The sequence below is a fragment of the Amblyraja radiata genome, chromosome 8, assembly GCF_010909765.2.
Source record: "Amblyraja radiata isolate CabotCenter1 chromosome 8, sAmbRad1.1.pri, whole genome shotgun sequence".
Classification (NCBI taxonomy): Eukaryota; Metazoa; Chordata; class Chondrichthyes; order Rajiformes; family Rajidae; genus Amblyraja; species Amblyraja radiata.
In genome coordinates this window covers 12,783,145-12,804,467 of record NC_045963.1, presented here as the reverse complement: position 1 = coordinate 12,804,467, position 21,323 = coordinate 12,783,145, and the positions used below count along the sequence as shown (strand labels likewise).

General features: G+C 40.5%; 3 protein-coding genes across 6 annotated transcripts in view; 1 reads left to right on the top strand and 2 right to left on the bottom strand.

Moving 5' to 3' along the window:
• clhc1 (clathrin heavy chain linker domain containing 1) overlaps nucleotides 1-5,400 on the bottom strand; it is a 52,122-nt gene extending 46,722 nt beyond the window's left edge. Inside the window, exons 1-2 of one of the 2 annotated variants that reach the window (XM_033025202.1) lie at nucleotides 4,505-5,400; nucleotides 3,846-4,033 (exon numbers count right to left, since the gene is read on the bottom strand). In XM_033025202.1, coding sequence (XP_032881093.1) covers nucleotides 3,846-4,033; nucleotides 4,505-4,696 — 380 coding nt within the window. In that variant the 5' untranslated portion in view covers nucleotides 4,697-5,400. The remainder of the gene's footprint in view (nucleotides 1-3,845; nucleotides 4,034-4,504) is intronic. The other variant, XM_033025204.1, reaches the window with a different exon arrangement.
• Nucleotides 5,313-13,404, top strand: rps27a (ribosomal protein S27a). Its single transcript, XM_033025205.1, has 6 exons — nucleotides 5,313-5,461; nucleotides 5,584-5,648; nucleotides 6,930-6,984; nucleotides 9,244-9,329; nucleotides 9,444-9,575; nucleotides 13,219-13,404. The coding sequence occupies exons 2-6, from the start codon at nucleotides 5,601-5,603 to the stop codon at nucleotides 13,366-13,368; spliced, it is 471 nt and encodes a 156-aa protein (XP_032881096.1). The 5' UTR covers nucleotides 5,313-5,461; nucleotides 5,584-5,600; the 3' UTR covers nucleotides 13,369-13,404.
• Nucleotides 13,405-18,499: 5,095 nt separating this feature from the next.
• The window catches only part of mtif2 (mitochondrial translational initiation factor 2), a 35,054-nt gene continuing 32,230 nt past the window's right edge, over nucleotides 18,500-21,323 (bottom strand). For all 3 annotated transcript variants that reach the window (XM_033025199.1, XM_033025200.1, XM_033025201.1), the window contains exons 12-14: nucleotides 20,472-20,636; nucleotides 20,178-20,318; nucleotides 18,500-19,768 (exon numbers count right to left, since the gene is read on the bottom strand). In XM_033025199.1, coding sequence (XP_032881090.1) covers nucleotides 19,599-19,768; nucleotides 20,178-20,318; nucleotides 20,472-20,636 — 476 coding nt within the window. In that variant the 3' untranslated portion in view covers nucleotides 18,500-19,598. The remainder of the gene's footprint in view (nucleotides 19,769-20,177; nucleotides 20,319-20,471; nucleotides 20,637-21,323) is intronic.

Sequence of the window (21,323 nt, the reverse complement as noted above, 5' to 3'; positions counted from 1 at the left end):
GTTATTTTTCATATGTAAAATATTTCAACCCAATACTGTCTTTGTCTGTGACTACATGCCAACGATGACTAATTGTGAGCAACACACTCAAATTCCAGACATACTGTAGTTCAAGAGTCAAGAGAGTGTCCCAGATAGGAAAATGAAATTCTTGCTTGCTGCAGCACAACAGAATATGTAAACATAATACAGAATAGGAGATAAAAGTTCAGTGTGTCAATATACCATAGACCATATATATACACAATAAATAAACAGATAAAGTGCGATAGTAATAATAGACTGTTATTGTTCAGAGCTTGTTTGATGTTGTGTTTAATCGTCTGGGGAAGTAGCTGTTCCTGAACCTGGATGTTCTAGATTTCAAGCTCCTGTACCTTCTTCCTGATGGCAATGGAGAGGTGAGTGTGTGGCCAGGGTCTTTGATGATGTTGGCAACCTTTTTGACGCAGCAATTGTGATAGATCCCTTCGATGGTGGGGAGGTCAGAGCCGATGATGGACAACTTTCTGCATTTTTTTCCACTCCTGGACATTCAAGTTGCCGAACCAAGCCATGTTGCAGCCAGTCAGTATGCTCTCTACTGTGCGCCTGTAGAAGTTTGAGAAAGTCCTCCTTGACAAACCGACTCTCCGTAATCTTCTCAGGAAGTAGAGGCGCTGATGCATCAGCATGCTGGGACCAGATCTTTGGAAATATGCACGCCCAGGAATTTGAAGTTTTTGACCATTTCCACCATTGACCATCCCGTTGATATAAATGGGATTGTGGGTCCCTATCCTACCCCTTCCAAAGTCCACAATCAGTTCCTTGGTTTTACTGGTGTTGAGAGCCAGGTTCTTGTGCTGGCACCATTTGGTCAATCGGTCGATCTCACTTCTATACTCTGATTCATCACCGTCAGTGATTCGTCCCACAACAGTGGTGTCGTCGGCGAACTTGATGATGGAGTTCGCACTATGTCCGGCTACACAGTCATGAGTATAGAGTGAGTACAGCAGGGGGCTGAGCACGCAGCCTTGAGGTGCTCCCGTGCTGATTGTTATCGGGGATGACACGTTTCCACCAATACGGACAGACTGTGGTCTGTGGACGAGGAAGTCGAGGATCCAATTGCAGAGGGATGCACAAAGACCCAGATCCGTGAGCTTGGTAACCAGCTTGGAGGGGATGGTGATATTAAACGCCGAGCTGTAGTCTATGAACAACAGCCTGACATACAAGTTTTTGTTGTCCAAGTGGTCCAGAGCGGAGTGGAGAGCCAGTGAGATTGCATCCACCATTGACCTGTTGTGGCGGTAAGCGAACTGCAGAGGGTCGAGGTTCTTGTCGAGGTAGGAGTTGATATGTGCCATAATCAACCTCTCAAAGCACCTTCAGCACAGACTTAATGCCACAGTTAGTGCCACTGGTCGATAGTCATTGAGGCACGTTGCCTTGCTCTTCTTGGGCTGCGATATTATTGATGCCCTTTTTTGGCAGGTGGGAACCTCAGACCTGAGAAGTGAGAGGTTGAAAATGTCCGTAAAAACTCCAGCCAGATGGTTTACACAGGTTTTGAGAACACGACCGGGTATACCATCAGGTCCAGGCGCTTTCCGAGGGTTCACCCCTCTGAAGGATCTTCTGACGTCGGCCTCTGTGACTATGACTGAAATACCATCACAGCGAATAGGGGCTCGGGAAGGCACATCAGTGTTCTCCCTATCAAAGCGAGCGTAGAACGCATTGAGCTCGTCAAGGAGTGATGCTTCGCTGGCATTTGAGCTGCCTCCTGATTTCGCCTTGTAGAAAGTGATGGCATTCAAGCCCCACCACAGTTACCGAACATCCGTCTCATTCTCCAGCTTGGAGCAGGTCCCTTTTGGCCTTTTTGATGGCCTTACCAAGGTCGTATCTGGACCTCTTGTAGACCTCTGCATCTCCAGACCTGAATGCCCGGGATCTGGTCTTCAGAAGAATGCAGAAAGCATTCAGACTAACCGAGGAAATATTCTCTCCCTCCAACTCCAGCCTTCTATCCAGTGAAATGATTAGTCTGTGAACAGCTGGTTGTGGTTGCACATAGCAAATTCTGTAGCTGGTCACCTTGGTCCTCATAGGGAGTCTTAACTAATGCAAAACCCTCACCCTGATATGATATATCTGGTTGCCATCGTTTAGATGAAAGCAAAGTATTAATCAAATCTTCAAAGTCTAAAAGTAATCTCCCAACAAAATTATGCAGAATAAATCCTTTGCACCAGCAGGTAAGAAAGCCCCTCTGGCTGCAATATTTACAACTTATATCCCTGGATATTGATTCAATGCTCTTAATCATAACTGCTTTCACTAGCTAATTCCACAAACACATGTATGGGACATTAAACTAAAACAATATATGCCGCATTAATTCCACTGTAGTACAGTAATGTACATTCTTTTTTTAGTTAGTCACTTGCCTGCAGTTCCAGAACTGATAATGCAAAAGCAGCCAAAAGCACTCTGGTCTAAATGTGGAAACCGACAGCTTTACTTCATAGTGAAAACTCTTTAGTTTAGCTTAGTTTATTGTCACATGTACTGAGGTACAGTGAAAATCTTTTGCGTGCGAACCAGTTGGCAGAAAGGCAATACATGATTAAAAGACAATACATGATTATGGTTTAAATCTCCAGCCTTATCAAATCGCACAAAGATGGGATCACAGCTGATTGGATACTTCCAACCCACAACTAATCCCTTCCTCTGATGGTGGGATTAGTTGAAAGGCAGATAGGTAGGTGCAAACACCACTTTGAGTGCATATTATGAACAATGACGTGGAGTTCATTTACTGAGGCCTGCACTCAATCGATGCTATTATTTGGATACTGACTGAGATTCACGAGTAATTGAAATTCTTGTCCCAGACGCCAGGGCTTCCATTCTCTGATTTAATGCAGCAAAGGAATGTGGAGGTCTCACCATTTTAATGGCACATACAAACTCCCCAAAATGGCAGGGATTGGATGTAAAGAGGATTCTGCTTCTGCCTTAGGTACGGGTGATCTACTGCCATTTATTTGTAGGAAACCCACAAAATCACTGTGATTTTTGGACCATAATGTGTATGCATTCTCTCTTTAAATTTAAATGCACATTTTTGTTATAACTATTGATATTTTGACATTAGTAAATTGCATTATTTGTGATGTTTGTCGATATTATCAATTCTTTCTCCTACCCTTGCCTCTCGGTAGAAAATTCAAAAGATTGGAAGCACATATCACCAGATTCGGGAACAACTTCTTCTAAGGGTGAAATCCCAATCTCCCATCCAACATCATTGTGACCCTTGCACTTTTTAATTCTGCATTTTTTCTACAACTGTAATGCTATTATGCTGTAACACTTTATTCTGCACTCTGGTATTTTTCTTTGCCCTGTTGTGGACGATATGACTGTATGATTTGACTAGATAGCACACAAAGATTTTTCACTGCATAGTACACGTGACAATAATAAACAAATAGCAATCTTTATAAGAAGTCACCACTTCAAATAGCAACTACAATGATAACATTTTATATGGCTTTTCACCTAATAAAATATCCCAAATCACCTTACAAATGGATTATTCGGAAACTTTGGGACCAAACTAGTCCAGATGGCCCTAATTCAGGTCAAAGAAGGGTTTTAATGAGGATTATAAAAAGAACGAAATATAGAGCACCAATGATTAAAGAGGGGATTCAAGCATTTTGAACTGTGATAGGTGAAAGCAAGGTGGCCAGTGGATCAATAAAAAACGATGTTTTGGTTATCCTGAATCACAAAAAAGTACTTTGAAACTTTGTCGTAAACCACAACTAAAGCCTTCCTACTTTTTTTGAAGTTGTGTGACTCTGTTCTTGTAAGCCACGAAGGTCGCCGGCTCAGAAGCCATTGATTTCAATTTTCTCTGTAGAAATAAAGAATCTTTTTGCCCTTTGAGTAAAACATCGATGCTTTCATCATACTCCCGTTTGATGGCCGTCAGAATATTTTTATATGCTGTGGTATTTTCAATTACCTGAGTAAGGACGAAATAAAGTTATGTTTCAAAATTCAATATAATTCACAGCATATGCACATTATTTTCATTTACCGTAATGGAACTTTTTTTCCATCTTTCTCTGCTCGCTTTCAACTTGAATCAACTTGCTGCATGTAAGGCTAATATGAGGCGAAGTCAATGGATATTTTTAAGGCTGAGATAGATAGATTCTTGATCAGTATGTCAGGTGTCAGGGGTTATGGGGAGAAAGCAGGAGAATGGGAAAGACAGATCCGCCATGATTGAATTGCTTAGACTTGATGGGCAGAATGGCCTAATTTTGATCCTATCACTTATGAATATTTATGTTTCTATGCCTTATGTAGTTTATCTAGTTTGTCCCCGTAATAGTCTCGCTATTCTCTGATGGAAAGTTTCTATTCTAATTCTGCAGAAGTACGCTTAAAAAAATAACAATAATGATATCTGCCACTCACTCACTGTTACCTTGTCAAATCCATTCTTGTAGATAATGTACCTCTGCCCGTCGACTACCTGGGCTGTACTGCCTAGCTGGTCAACCTCGGTCTCTATGTACGCCCGAATGTGGCTGAGAAGGTTTCTGTCGACTTCACTGATAATGGGCAGAACCTCCCGACATTGATCCAGACCCACGTCCGGCAGCCCTTCGCCCTCCATTTCCAGTCAGACTGAATGTGCAGGAAGGAACTGCAGACGCTGGTTTTAACTGGAGATGGACACAAAACGCTTTCCAGTGGGAATGAATGTGAGGGAAGGAACAGCAGATGTTGGTTTAAACCGAATATCTGGACACAACAAGCTTTCCAAGTCAGACTGATCTCAGTCGAGAGGATCTATCGCTCATCCTGCGGCTTGCCGGAGAGACCCGGCCCGCAGCTCAAAGTCACCAACGTTTAGCGAGAAACAGTTCGTGGTCTCGACAACTAGTTAGTGAGCAGAAGGGTTGACTTTATTCTCCGTGCACGCAGCCGCTGATCCGCCGCCATTCCGTTCTCGCCGGTTGCTAAGGACGCTGCCAGATCCAGCCGTTCTCTCCCAAGCCGACAACGATGAAAAAAACAACTTCAGATTTAATTCTCCAACTTTGCAGAGATGACATTTATGCAAAATGATGAAGTAAAGGTTTACATTTCGTTATCATAATTACAGTGGTCGTAGACTCCCAGGATGCAATGCAATTGAGCAGGTTCAGAATAAATCAAAGGGATTTTTTAAATCTTTGTTAACATTTTTTTTTAAACACTGGCTTTAATGTTTTCTGTAGGTGAGGGGGGGGGGGTGGGGGGCGGTTAATATTGCAGTTTGTAAATGAAGGGCGAGCGCGGTGGGAGGGCGGCGCCTGGCCCCTGCTGGCCGTGGCTGGAAACCCCGTGGCGGGGCGCGAGAGGCCCTCTTTCGCTGATCCGCCGTCGAGGCCGCGGGGTGAGAGCTAGCGAGCTCCGGCTAAAACACACACATACACTTGTACTTCACCCCTCCCTCGCTCTCCGGGCAGCGCTTTTTACAACTAATCTCTCCTCCCCTCCCTCTGCTTCTCTTTGCAGCTGAATCGACGCTCATCATGCAGATCTTTGTGAAAACCCTCACGGGGAAGACGATAACCCTCGAGGTGAGTGCAGAGGCCCCGCGTCTGGTCAAACGCCGGCACCAGGCCGCGTGTAGGATTTTATTTAACGATTAAAGCCAAAGGTCGGTGGTAAAATAACCAGACGATAAAACGATTCCAGTACTCGGCCGGTCAGGCCGCACCTGCATGAAGAGAAGCTGAGGGTAGGAAGGAAGTGCAGATGCTGGTTTAAACCGGAGATAGACACAAAAAGCTGGAGTAACTCAGCAGGACAGACTGCATCTCTGGAGAGAATTCATTCTGTCCAGATAATACTTCAGGTCTCGCGAAATTACTCCAGCCTTTTGTGTCTATATTTTCGGAAGAAAAGCTGAGTCACACAGCATTTCCCTTGTTTAACGTGTACCCCGAGGCCTTGGTTGCCCGTTTGGAGGTTTTCAACGATATCGATTTTCCAGCAGGCCTGGTTTTTTTCCTGACTATTAATAATGTGTTTAATGTCTGAACACGACTGTCTTTACTCCCGACAGCACTCATTAACCGTTTTGTTAATGTAACGTAATATTTTACCATATCATTTAATCTCAATGTGTTGTGAAATTTTAAATATTTTGCTGTCATTTATTTTTTTTAATACTCAACTCTATTAAATACTGCATAAGTTTCAAATTAGAATATATTTTGGGTCACTGGTTAGTACCTGAGTAGTTGGGGTGGTTCTGGCTTGGTTAAACGAGAAATTAAGCTCCTTGTAAAGAACATTGTCGTCATCACATTCTTTTCCCAGGGTAAGGGAGTCTAAAACTTGGAGGGTAGAGATTTAAGTTGAGAGGGAAACTTATTTTTCCTAGGGGCATATGATATAGAATTTTATCCCAGGAGAGAAATTGATTTGCCAACAGTCATAAAACACATAATACATGAAACATGAAATTAAAGTGCAAGTGAAAAAGATTGGAGAGGGGAGTCTGTCAACCACATGACAGAAGGGAGAGGAGTTGTACGATTTGATACCATTTGCCTGATTTGGGCAAATCAGGCAAATGGAATGAATTCTGGTAGACATTATGGTTGGCATAGATGAGTTGAGCTAAAGGGCTGCTTCCATGTTGTATAGCTCTATGGCTATGGTTTCACCAAGTCCTGGGTCCACTTTCGGCACTATTTTAATTTCTGATTTTTCTTGTGTCAATTGTGTTATGTTCCAATGAACATTAGGTATTTAATACAACAGTGCTTATAGAAAATAATATTGCACCATTAGGAAAAATTTGGAAAAAAACATGCTATGTATACGGTAGAAAATTCCGATTTTTGTTACAGGTTGAACCCTCGGATACCATTGAAAATGTTAAGGCTAAGATTCAGGACAAGGAAGGTATATAATTTTAATTATCAACTTAATTTTCATTTCCAACCTGTTAGTATCCAGATCTTTAGTTTAGAACACAGCGATGGCCTATGAAGCATTCTGTTCACCATCATGTTAACATTTGCTCTGTGTTAATAAGAAAAGTTGAAACAATTTTAGATTTAAGACTGGAAACTAGGTAGCATACTGTAGGTTGAAAATTAGTTGGGGAATATAACAAATGACTTTTACAAATGTTTTAAGGATAAGTTTCCTGGAGCAAAATAAAAGTAAATGTCACTTAGTAGCTCTACTAGCATCTGTGGAAAGAAGTGGTTAACATTGCAGATCAAGACATTTTGCCGGGACTGAGAAATAGGAAATTAATTGATTTTAAGTTGTAATGGTGGGGAGAGGAATATAATTGCACAATGTGAATATCTGATGGCATGAGACTAGGGTTGCTGTGGATATGTTGGTTCAATCCAATGGTTCTTCATTATCACGTATCCTGAAGTAAGGTGAAATTCTTTTTGCATACAGTCCAGTAATGTATTACTGTACATAAGCAGAATCCCAGATTAAGATCAAAGTGGATGGAAATTGTCCACTGAGACAATGTCTCATAAAGGCTTGTTGTCCTGGCAACGTTGCAGAGTTGGCCTGGCCAATTGAAGTTGTAGGCATCTGTGCGCTCGATCTACTGGACTGGCGCCAGATCCAGCAGAACCCCAAGCTGCTGCAGAACCTCCAACCATTGCCTCTGGCCAGATCATCACATTGGCGAGTGAACTATTGTCCCACTCCTCGCCCAGCTACCGTTCAGCCTTTATGCTGCAGAGGGCCGAGGTAAATGGTGGTAGTTAGGGGTTGATAATTTAAAAAAAGCATGGAGTCACAAATAGCTGAGGTGGTGGTGCTGATGACTGATGGTTTGTCTTGCAACAGAAATTCTGACATAAAATAAGTTATTGGAACGTGAAAATAAAACTGCACACACTGGAAAGGTGTTCCTCAATTTGTAGAATTCTGTTTTGAATCTTGAAATTTGCAATGGTCCCAGATGGGGAAAAAGGTATTGTTGCTTGCACTGGGTCTCGTTTTGGTGCAGGAGGTTATAGGCCATATGGAAAGGAGAATATAAGTGGCAAGCAACAAGAAGTTCAGAGTTGCCCCTTTGGTCTGAATATTGGTGCTCTGGAAAGTGGTCACCTAATTTGGTCTGATGTGGACGAAATCATGTAGACACTGATGGAAATGCAAGTGAATCATTGCTTTACCAGGAAAGTCTATTTTGGGGCTCTGGATGTTGGGAAGGAAAGAGGTGAAGGGTCGTATTGCTTTTCCTGTGGCTGCGTGGAAGAAGACCACAGAGCCTCAAAAAGAACAGTTATTTTGGGAATGGGTGGCAGCTGTGGTGATGAATCTGGTGTTAATAGCAAAGAAACAATTCTGGTATGTCGCCTTGTGTTACTACTTTGGGTTTGGATTGTGTTTGAGCAAACCAGAATATTTTATTGACCAAGATGGGCGGTGCAGTGGTAGGCTTGCTGTCAGAAACCATGGGTGTTGACTTTATGGAGTTTGTACATGTGTGTTATCTTTGGGTGCTCCGGTTCCCTCGTGCCGGTTTGTACTGTAATTGGTGTGTAAGTTGTCCCTAATGCGCAGGATAGAACTTGTGTATGGGTGATCGTTGGTCGGTGAAGACTGAAGGGCCAGTTTCTACTCTGTATAACTAAAGATAACAATGCTAGATTTGTTGGTGTGGGTCATTTTCTTGAAATTACATTGCTCTTTAATTTGAGAGCAAATAATTTGAATATCAGTATTTAAGTGGTATTATACAAGCATCTCATTCCAATGAATGCATGCCTGATGAAACAACTTCAGGAATATTTTGCACTGGTATAGTCTTCGCTAATATGGAAGGAATGTACTTGCAATAAAGAGAGTTGGACGAAGGTTTATTGATAACTTCAGATAAAAAGTCAAGCAGAGAAAAGTTCTTCCTGAGTGAGTGTTTCCAGACCAGGGAACACTATCTCAAATAAGAATCTGTCCATTGAGGACAGAAGCAAGAAATTTCTTCACCTAGGGATAGTGAATCTTTAGAGTTCCAATCTAAGCAGGCTGTGGAACCACAGACGTTAAGCATGTTAAAGACAAGTCCAATGATTTTGCTATGTAGGTGGTGTACAGCAAGTGCAGGAAAGTGGTAAAACTGGGTAAGTGGTATTCTCCATTGAATTTGGTGAAATGTAATGTTCTTTTTTTTTAATGCAGGTATTCCCCCTGATCAGCAGCGACTGATCTTTGCAGGAAAACAATTGGAAGATGGCCGTACACTTTCTGATTATAACATCCAGAAGGTATATTGACTTTAGTTGTGCTTGACTATATAGCTTCACCACTGATTTTTTTCAGGCATCTCCTTTAATCCAGACAAAATTACAAGAGCGTACTAAAAATCTATTGTTTAACAGGAATCGACTCTACACCTTGTATTGAGACTTCGTGGTGGTGCCAAGAAGAGGAAGAAGAAGTCCTACACTACCCCAAAGAAGAACCAACATAAGAGGAAGAAGGTTAAACTGGCTGTCCTTAAATATTACAAGGTAACATTTTGGATGGCCAAGATACAGTTTCACTATGTGTAAATTGTCACTCCAGGACCTTAAAAGCCCCCCCCCCCCCCTTCTCAGCTACTTCCTTTCCTTTACGTTGACCACTCTTTTAGAAAGAGTCTGTTGCAATGCAAAATATGGTGCTGGGAAATACTATGGATGTGGATTTGCTTCCCGAAAAATTTACATGCCTTCTGTATAACCATATAACAACCATATAACAATTTACAGCACGGAAACAGGCCATCTCGACCCTTCTAGTCCGTGCCGAACACGTATTCTCCCCTAGTCCCATATACCTGCGCTCAGACCATAACCCTCCATTCCTTTCCCGTCCATATAACTATCCAATTTATTTTTAAATGATAAAAACGAACCTGCCTCCACCACCTTCACTGGAAGCTCATTCCACACAGACACCACTATCTGAGTAAAGAAGCTCCCCCTCATGTTACCCCTAAACTTCTGTCCCTAAATTCTCAAGTCATGTCCCCTTGTTTGAAACTTCCCTACTATCAGTGGGAAAAGCTTATCCACGTCAACTCTGTCTATCCCTCTCATCATTTTAAAGACCTCTATCAAGTCCCCCCTTAACCTTCTGCGCTCCAAAGAATAAAGCCCTAACTTGTTCAACCTTTCTCTGTAACTTAGTTGCAGAAACCCAGGCAACATTCTAGTAAATCTCCTCTGTACTCTCTCTATTTTGTTGACATCCTTCCTATAATTAGGCGACCAAAATTGTGCCCCATACTCCAGAATTGGCCTCACCAATGCCTTGTACAATTTTAACATTACATCCCAACTTCTATACTCAATGCTCTGATTTATAAAGGCCAGCACACCAAAACCTTTCTTTACCACCCTATCTACATGAGATTCCACTTTCAGGGAACTGTGCACAGTTATTCCCAGATCCCTCCTGTTCACCTGCATTCTTCAATTCCCTACCATTTACCATGTACGTCCTATTTTGATTTGTCCTGCCAAGATGTAGCACCTCACACTTATCACCATTAAACTCCATCTGCCATCTTTCAGTCCACTCTTCCAACTGGCATAAATCTCTCTGTAGACTTTGAAAATCTACTTCATTATCCACAACCCCACCTATCTTAGTATCATCTGCATACTTACTAATCCAATTTACCACACCATCATCCAGATCATTGATGTACATGACAAACAACAGTGGACCCAACACAGATCCCTGTGGCACCCCACTAGTCACTGGCCTCCAACCTGACAAACAACCATCCACCATTACTCTCTGGCATCTCCCATTCAGCCACTGTTGAATCCATCTTGCTACTCCACCATTAAAACCCAACCATTGAACCTTCTTAACCAACCTTCCATGAGGAACCTTGTCAAAGGCCTTACTGAAGTCCATATATACAACATCCACTGCTTTACCCTCATCAATTTCCCGAGTAACCTCTTCAAAAAATTCAAGAAGATTAGTCAAACATGACCTTCCAGGCACAAATCCATGTTGACTATTCCTAATCAGACCCTGTTTATCCAGATGCTTATATATATTATCTCTAAGTATCCTTTCCATTAATTTGCCCACCACTGACGTCAAACTAACAGGTCTATAATTGCTAGGTTTACTCTTAGACCCCTTTTTAAACAATGGAACTACATGCGCAGTACGCCAATCCTCCAGCACTATTCCCGTTTCTAATGACATTTGAAATATTTCTGTCATAGCCCCTGCTATTTCTACACTAACTTCCCTCAATGTCCTAGGGAATATCCTGTCCGGACCTGGAGACTTATCCACTTTTATATTTCTCAAAAGTGTCAGTACTTCCTCTTCTTTGAATCTCATAGTTTCCATAGCTACTCTACTTGTTTCCCTTACCTCACATAATTCAATATCCTTCTCCTTGGTGAATACCGAAGAAAATAAATTGCTCAATATCTCCCCCATCTCTTTTGGCTCTGCAGATAGCTGTCCACTCTGACTCTCTAATGGACCAATTTTATCCCTCGTTATCCTTTTGCTATTAATATAACTGTAGAAACCCTTTGGGTTTACTTTCACCTTACTTGCCAAAGCAACCTCATATCTTCTTTTAGCTTTTCTAATTTATTTCTTAAAATTCTTTTTACATTCTTTATACTCCTCATTTACTCCATGCTGCCTATAATTATTGTAGATCTCCCTCTTTTTCCGAACCTTGAAAACCATGGCTCTTTCCGATTTTTACTATTTCCTTTCAACCGAACAGGGACATAAAGATTCTGTACTCTTAAAATTTCACCTTTAAATGTACTCCATTTCTCTTCCACATCTTTCCCATAAAACAAAATGTCCCAATTTACTCCTTTTAAATCCTTTCGCATCTCCTCAAAGTTAGCCTTTCTCCAATCAAAAATCTCAACCCTAGGTCCAGTTCTGACCCTCTCCATAATTATATTGAAACTAATGGTATTGTGATCACTGGTCCCGAACTGTTCCCCAACGCATACCTCTGCCCCGTCTCATTTCCTAACAGGAGGTCCAGCACCGCCACTTCTCTAGTAGGTACTTCTATGTATTGCTGCAAAAACTATCCTGCACACATTTTACAAACTCCAACCCATCCAGCCCATTTACAGAATGCGTTTCCCAGTCTATGTGTGGAAAATTGAAATCTCCCACAATCACTACCTTGTGCTTACTACTAATATCTGCAATCTCCTTACATATTTGCTCTTCCAATTCTCGCTCCCCATTTGGCGGTCTATAATACACCCCTATAAGTGTTGCTACCCCTTTCCCATTTCTCAGTTCCACCCAAATAGCCTCCCTAGACGAGCCCTCTAATCTACCCTGCCAAAGCACTGCTGTAATATCTTCCCTGATAAGCAATGCAACACCTCCACCTCTTGCCCCTCCAATTCTATCACACCTGAAGCAACGAAATCCTGGAATATTTAGTTTCCAATCACAGCCCTCCTGCAACCATGTTTCGCTGATCGCCACAACATCATACTTCCAGGTGTCAATCCAGGCTAAGTTCATCCACCTTTCTTACAATGCTCCTAGCATTAAAATATACACATTTAAGAAACCCACCCTCTCTTATTCTCTGTTTATTGTCTTTTTCTTCTCTCTCCCCTACATTTTGGGTCAGAGTGCTACCATTCTCTGCCTCCTGCCTCACACAATGACTGCTAGCTTTCCCAATTTGAGTCCCTCCCCCCAACCATACTAGTTTAAAGTCTCCCCAGTAGCCTTTGCAAATCTCCCCGCCAGGATATTGGTCCCCCTCGAGTTCAAATGCAATCCATTGCTATGCACCAGCAGGTCTCCTCTGACCTTCTGGGTTTAGTTCAAGACTGCTAAAACAAGGCATTTGGCTTCTTCCAACAAAGGATTACATTCTTAAGTGGGTAATCTTGTTGGATTCTGAAAAGCCATCATGCACCCTATGTATAGTTAGGACCATGCTGCTATTTAGGTAAATATTAATGTATATTGGATCTGTGTTTTGCCAAACATCCTCTTAATGTGCTGTAGACAATACAATTTGGTGTCAAGCATGCTTGCTGTACAATTTTCTGGCTGCTTAGTCATTGTTAAAAAATGAAGTTTGCCCAATAATCCATTTGTCGAAATTTAAACTCTTGCTTCAATTTCTAGGTGGACGAGTATGGGAAAATCTATCGTCTACGCCGTGAATGTCCCTCAGAGGAGTGTGGTGCTGGTGTGTTCATGGCTAGTCACTTCAACAGGCAGTATTGTGGAAAGTGTTGTCTGACATACTGCTTCAACAAGGCTGAAGATGCATAATTATATACATTTTAATAAACTATGATGGAAAACAAATTATGCAGAATTGTTTACTACCACTCAAATGTTACTGTTTTCTTTAGTTCATAGAGAATCTTGACACTAAACATTTTTTTCTGGTACAAGCTGGAGATAATTTTTAAAGATAAAGCGGGGGGGGGGGGGGGGGGGGGGAGAAATATTTACTACAATGCCAGGACTTGAGGGTCTGAGTATAGGGAGAGGTTGGGCAGGCTAGGACTTTATTTTTTTGGAGTGAACATGGTGGTGCAAAAAAAAATCATGATCAGGTGAAGGGTGAGGTGTATGAAATCTTGAAGGGAATTGATAGGGTCAACGCATGGAGTCTTACCCAGAGTATGGTCATAGATTTAAGGTGAGGGGAATAATTTAATAGAAACCTGAGGGCCACTTCTTCCACACAGGGTGGTGGATATATGGAATGAGCTGAGGTAGTTACTATAATAAAAATTTGGAAAGATAAGAAAGGTTTAGAGGCATATAGGCCAAATTCGGGCAGGTTGGATTAGTATAGATGGGGCCTGTTGGTCAGTGTGAGCAATTGTGCTGAATGTTCTTGGAATGGTGAACAAGAATTGTTCTTGCTTGCGTATCCACAAACCCTTGGTTTGTGAACTGTCTGAAATTGCTTAATAGGAAGTGCCCATAAAGACAACTAAAGGGAGCCTGCACAAATTACATCTGAATATAATTAAATGCAATGTTAGAAAAAAAGGACATTATTAAAGATGACAGAACCAATCAATAGAATTTTTGACATTAAGACATAATGGACTTTGAAAAATCAGAAAAGGTTGAAAACCAAAATGAATTGTAAAAATCCCTTTGAGTCACTTGCTATAAATATTTTTCAAGGAACTCAAATTGTAGCATTTGGTCACCATACAAATCAAGATTACATTCAATCTGAAAACATCAGTTAAATCATTAAGGCTATAGCAATCTATTTAAAGCAAAAAAAGATGGTGGGATTTAGTGGACCTGACAACATGTAGAGCAAAGGGAGTTTGTCAACTTCCATTCTTTTGCTTTCACAGAAGTAGCTTAACCTGCTATGTACTTCCAGCAGTTGGTTTTTGACCCAGATTCCAAAATCGTCAGTCTCTTCTGGCTCCATGATCTATTTAGAAGGTAGACAAAAGTGCTGGAGAAACTCAGCGGGTGCAGCAGCATCTATGGAGCGAAGGAAATGGGCAACGTTTCAGGCCGAAACCCTTGATTTTGGCAAAACAATATACACCATCAGGTGCAGATAATAAACCGTTTATGTGCAAAACAAATGTTGATTGGTCAGAACGAGAAGAATATATCTTAAGCTAGGTCATTTTGTGAATCGGCATTTTTACTCTTACACATCATATGGGACAGAATCCCGAATTTACTACAATTAATTCCAAGTTGCCTCATCAATACTTGTGCCGATCTGCAGGCATTTCTAAACAATATCAATCTCCGAGGAAGAACTTGTCCCAGCCTTCTACCACTATGCTTCCACATTAACATTTACACCTGGCAGTTCAATCAGCACATCCTTGTAAGCCCTGAAACAAATTAAATATTTGCAGCTATGTTGCAAAATGAAAGCATGTTAATAAAAGCTTTAAAACAAAAATGCAACTTGAAGCAAAGATAATGAATTAAACACTAGAATGCATGAGATTTTGACATTCAAGGAAGTAGGAATTAACAAATTTAAGAAAAAACTTATTTATGCAATTGTACAATTTTATACAATATCTACAATTTTGTTCAAGCAAACGATATTGATATCAGATTGTCATGTTTACATGAGATACACTGAAAAGTAATAATATACATATCCTTTTAAATGTGAGTAATAGTTGGAGAATTTTCTTAAATTTCTTTGGGCTGATATGATAGTGGCCGAGACCCTGTGCAAAAAGAATCTAAAAAGCTACATGGCCAGTGTGCTTACAATACAATACAATACAATTTATTGTCATTTGAGCCTCAGTGAGGCTCAAACGAAATTCTGTTTCCACAGCCATACAAACAAAGACAATTCCTAGACATAGACACAATTTAATTCACACAAACATCCATCACAGTGGACCCACTGTGATGGAAGGCAAAGTCTTTTCTCTCCCCTGTTCTCCATGTCTCCATGTCTCTCCCGATGTCCAAGCCCCAGGGCGATGATAAGTCCCACGGCCATATATCAGAACATTGGCTTTTAGTATTTTGGTCATGTTCTTATTGAATAGAGAAGAGCAAGCAAGATACCCTAAATGTCCTGATACTGCAAATATTTATTATAAACTTACAGTTGAAATTCTGAACAAGCCAAAATTGCAAAGAAAATAGAAAATGCCAAAAACACTCAAAGTCCAGCAGTAACTAGGGGGGGAAAAGTTAACATTTCAAGTTGATGACCTTACATCAGATGTGAGACAAATCTAGTTTTAAGATGCTGAGAAACTGGGAGAAAACATTATGTGAAAGGCAAGAGACTAAAAGACAAATAGTGATACTGCAAGGTTGTACTATGGTTCAAAAAGGTCACTGTGGAAGAGGTGCAACTGCAGGATGATCATCTGAAATTACACAGGAACATGAATTAGCAGAAGGCCACTTCGCCCTTTGAGCCGACCCTATTAAATATCCCCACTGATTTGTTTGTAACGGTAATCCTATATTCTCATCTGCTCTCGTAATCGTTCACCCCTTGGTTATCAATAACCTAACTAAAATATTCAAACACTGGTTCTGCCACTCTTTGAGAAAGAGTGTTGCAATGGTTCATGACCCTCTTAGACAGAAATAAAAATCAGAAGATTATTGAATTCTGGAATAACAAGGTCTGAAATACTAAATACTCAGAATTGTTGAACTCAATGAAAGGTCCTGAAGGCTGTGATGTGTTAGCTTGAAAAAAGGACAGAGCCGTTCTCAGTCTTACACTGAATATGGGGGAATATAGGGCAGGGGGTCAAAGACAGATTACAATCAGAGTGCAAAAGAAATGAGAAGTGACAAGGGACTGGAAACTTGATTGTGAATTAAAAGCTGTTCACAAAGAATTCCTTAATCTGGTCTCCCAGCTTTGAAATTACCACATCATGAGTCGCAAATCCAGTAAATTAAATTGAAAGTAGTTCAAATGAATTACTCAGAACAACAAAAAGTGACGGAAAAATTATAAAGAGGTAAAAGGGCTTCTATAGTATTTCTTACAATTGATTGAGGGAAGGGAACAGGGTATTAGCGGAGGCGGCATCATCCCTTCAGAATTTTAAAAGAGACTTGTGCAGCGGAGATATCAGAAATTGCCAAGAAAGATGCCTTGACTATGGAAACTGATGGAATAAACCAGGGGAGTCCCATCCCAATTTTGAGAATGGACGGGACAACAAAAATGGTCAAGGGTCCTGGAAACATTGAAGGGTGGGATAGTTTAAAAAAAGGAAAATATATTTGAAGGAATATTTCTCTTCCCCTCTCTTCTCGGTCATCCCTTTTTATTTACACCTACTCCAGCCAGATCACTGATGATCAATAATCCTTCATTGTCCATCCTCAACCAGAACTCTCACCTCCGCATTTAGTCTCTCCCCGACCACATTCACTTTATTCATTTGCAACATCAAATGTTTAATTTCCAAGTTTTTCTAGTTCTGCTGAAAGGTCATCAAAATAAAATGTCAAGTATGTTTCTACACAGATGTTGCTTGACCTGCGAATTTCTAGTATTACCGTTGAAGCCGTCTTGAAAGGTGGTGATATTAGCATAGATACCACAAAAACAGAAACACTGAGTGAAAGGAATGGTGTCCTTTTTGGAAGCACCAGGGGAGGAAGTATAGCTGAGATAACTGGAAAGGTATATGGGCATATGGTGAATCTCCATTCCAGCCTTTGCTCCCCCCACCCACAAAATGGTGTTAAACAGGTCACAGGGAAGAGTTGGCACTAGATCATATGAAGATGAGGGCAAGGTGGAATGTGATGAGGTTTCAAATTCAGGGCACAAGCAGGAGGTAGAACTATATAATTAATAAAAAGGTGAAGGAAGTGAATGAAATAGGATAAAAGTAGAGAATATTTAAAGTATATCCTGATGAGATTACAACATTTTCTGCTTTGATCCTATTTCAGTCTCTTCCTTCACCCAATCCATACTTGGTCCCACATGAGTTTGTATTGGGCCACATTTCATTTGGAAACAGATGAAGTCAAATGCAAAGTTTTCAACAGGAACATATGTTCTCCTTGGTGGAGGAGAGCTGCCATAGAAGACAATTAGTTGAGGCTCTATTCATGAGACTGTCCTCTTGGAGATTCTGACGGATTGAATGTATATGGTGAAACTGGGAACTCTTAAACTAGAAAAAGACATCAAAAGTGTAATCAATGCAGATGGGAACAGATTGAATAAGGTTAGAGATGTCTTACAAAATGTCAAGATAAGGGAAATAAATGCAGTGGAATGAAACAGTCTGAAAAGGAAAGTCAACTGGGTTAGTCCAATGCATTTTAAGGCGGAGGCAGAAGCTGTGACTGTGTTCGGGGGCCAAAGAGACTGGAAGCTGTGGGCACAAAAATATCTAGACAAATTGGAAGTCAAAGACCATCTGGGAAACTGACCCGATATTGGATGATGGTTCATTGTCTGGTGAGAGGGAGGAAGTAAACATAGAAACATAGAAATTAGGTGCAGGAGTAGGCCATTCGGCCCTTCGAGCCTGCACCGCCATTCAATATGATCATGGCTGATCAGCAGGGAACTGGTATTTTACCTCTGCAAGATAGGTCAGTTTGCCAAAAAAAGTTCAATGGCAATGTTGAGGTTGATTAGGATGAACAAAGTGTTGCAATTTCAGAGGCAGACAGATTAAACCAAGAAGTCAAATGAAGAAATTAAATGTTAGCATAATACCAGCAATGTCTCCAAGGAGAGTAAGAGGAAGGGATCCAGGCTGGATGAGAAATTCTACAAAAGGTGCAGAGAGCCAAAGAACCAAAGGCAGACAGAAGAGGTCAACCTCAGAATTGATCTTGCTGGGTCTGCTGCGCAAAAACACTTGGGCGAAGAAGTTGATGTGGCTGGAAAATCCTTGGCCAAAGTGAGAAAGTAAATACAGCACAGTACTAAGGTCATAAAGGAATATATTAGCACAATTAAAACATGATTCAAATATTCCCTTTGTTATTTAAAGACATCATTTCAATATGAGCAGAACTTAGTTTACCACAATCCATCCATATTGTGCAAATGCCACCAAACCCAAGGTTTCACATTAACTCGCCACTGATTTTTAGAATCAAAATCAAAACATAAAATAAAAATATAATTTGTACAGTAATAATTTCCTAAGAGGTGTTTAACAGTATGTTCATAAAGTCACTAAATATACAAAAAAAAATTGGAAATTTAAATTTTTTTGGAACTTAGAGGAAGATTAATTTTAATCTATTTTCCCTTTTTCACTTTCAAATTAGGGGACCTGTGGAACAATAGTCAAGGAGAACATGCAAGTAATCTCTCTTCCTGTTTGGTGTTATAATCAAAGCCTTTCCGTGGTCAAAATCATCTGATCCCCTTGGTTAAAATGTTGAGAATGGATTCCTTGCATTCAATAACTAATGGAGACCAACCTGCAGCTTAACTCACACGTCTTTGATAATGGCTTATCATGAGCCAAATCTACTTAAAAACTGCTGAAAACAAGAGCAAAGTTCCGATCATAAATAATGATAATATGCAATATACTATGAACATTATCAAATACATTACCAACGTGCCAAACATTTAGTCTACATTTACCATTTTTAACTGATAAATAGCATCCTTTTCCTCAAAGAAATAAAACATACAATTAAAAAATACACAATACTTACGTTATTTTAAACTGTGGCTTGAAACCTTCTGGGTCATTGGCCAATTTTGCTATATTCTTTTTCAGACTTATTTTGGAGATATTGCTATGTTTAAAAGATCTTCTGCATTGCTCCATTACTGTATATTTATTTCTGCACAATAAATTAACTCCTTACCTTATGACACTTAAGTGGCACTTCCATGAGAAGTGATGAAACATACAACAGTTTTTAGCAGTCTTCATTCCAAACAGTAGTTCAAGTACAACAAAAACATATCTTGCCTGTTTTATCCATTTTACTGGACAGAATTTATAATGATAGTTCAATTTAATTATATTCAATAATTTATAGGCTGCTTGCATTTCGTTTTAAAATCCTGGATCCCAAGAGATACTTTGTTGAACTTCCTTTTCTTCATAACAAATAATTTCATCACCAAGTTTTATATCAATATCATTATCCAAGCTGAGGCCACATTCCATGCCCGTCTTCACGACTGGGACATCATCCTTCAGATGTTTGAGCGAAGTAAGGAAACCTGAATAGGGTAGGGAATTTTGTTTGTTTTACTTGACTTTACTCTACTGGTTACAAACACTTACCCTGCACAAGCATTTTAAAGTGCACACTTTTGCTGATTTATTAGATTATTTTGTTTAACCTATAGATCTCCCACCACTGCAGCAATAACCTTTGTAGGTCAACACAACTGACAGACAATTTGCTCTCTGCCATGAGAAATATTTGGAAAAGGCTATTGTAAAGGGGAATGGGCAAACAACACAATTTACAGGTATCACACAAATGGATATTTTGCAAGTCATTTAAATGCTCGATGCTAAACCACTCTTGGAAATTTGTTCTATGCCAGCAATTTGTCATGCAATGGTATTACAAGATGATAAAGCATGCACAATAAACAGAATTGTATAATAGAAAAAACATACCTCTCCACAAAATATGCCCATCGCGGATGAGCATAAACTTCATCTTCCGCTGCAACTGACCCTTGTGAACTCTACAACCCGCTACAGGAACCTCCTTTTTTCCTACTGTCACATGGAAAATTGCCAACACTGATGCCTCTCCTGAAACCAAAATAGATTAGGTAAATCAAGCTGAGAAATGCAACCAAGAAAAAAATAGATATATTAAGTTACAATCATATATATAATATTTCTATATATATATATAATAGAAACTGTATCTAGCAATATTCAAATACAAGATATAAAACATACCTATTGTGTTTTCCTCAAGAACTGGGGGTAATTTGGCAATCAGCTCATCCTTAAGGTCATCAATGAGCTGGTAGATAACATTATACAATTTGATTTTTATTCCTTTCTTGGTGGCCATTTGTTGTATCACTTTGTTAGCATTTACATTAAAGCCATATACCAAACCTACAAATTCAATAAACGAATGGTGTTAATTTTCTCGGCAAACTCTGCATACTGTTCATGGTTAATTATACAATCTTTTAAACCGTAGCTTCCACTCTATCTTTATTAATAAAGTCCTTGAACATATCTTATCCATTTCTCCTTTCTCTCAACACCTCTCCGCCAGGACAGAACAAGGAACAATCGTGGAATGTTTTCTCTGGAGCGAAGGTCGAGAGGAGACTTGATCAGTGTTTCCACTTTGAAGGAAATTACCCGAAATTCGGGAAATTCTGGTTGTCTTCGGGTAATTTTAGGGAAATGAAATAATTTTGGGAAATTTCCGCATCCGGCCCGCGGGATGATTTGGGGGGAAAAATATTTACGACCATCCGTGCCTGCATAGTTGGGGGAGGCCAGTGACACGGTAGGGTCGCAAAATGACGCAGTCTCCCCTTGGGTGCGCAGTGGGCCCGGGCGGGATCAGATTACCACCATTTTCACTACATACAATCATACGTCGTCTCATGGCTCTCATGCCTAGTCTGGGTGAGTGGTGCAATGTTGCGTTGGCGGAGGCGGAGTCTGTTTGTTTTTTATCAGGGGTGTCAAACTACCTGTGAAGGGGTCCCGCTTCTCAATGCCCAGGCCGCGGTGTCTGCCCGCCCAGACCATCGCCTCCACCCGCGGCGTCGGAGCATCGCCGCC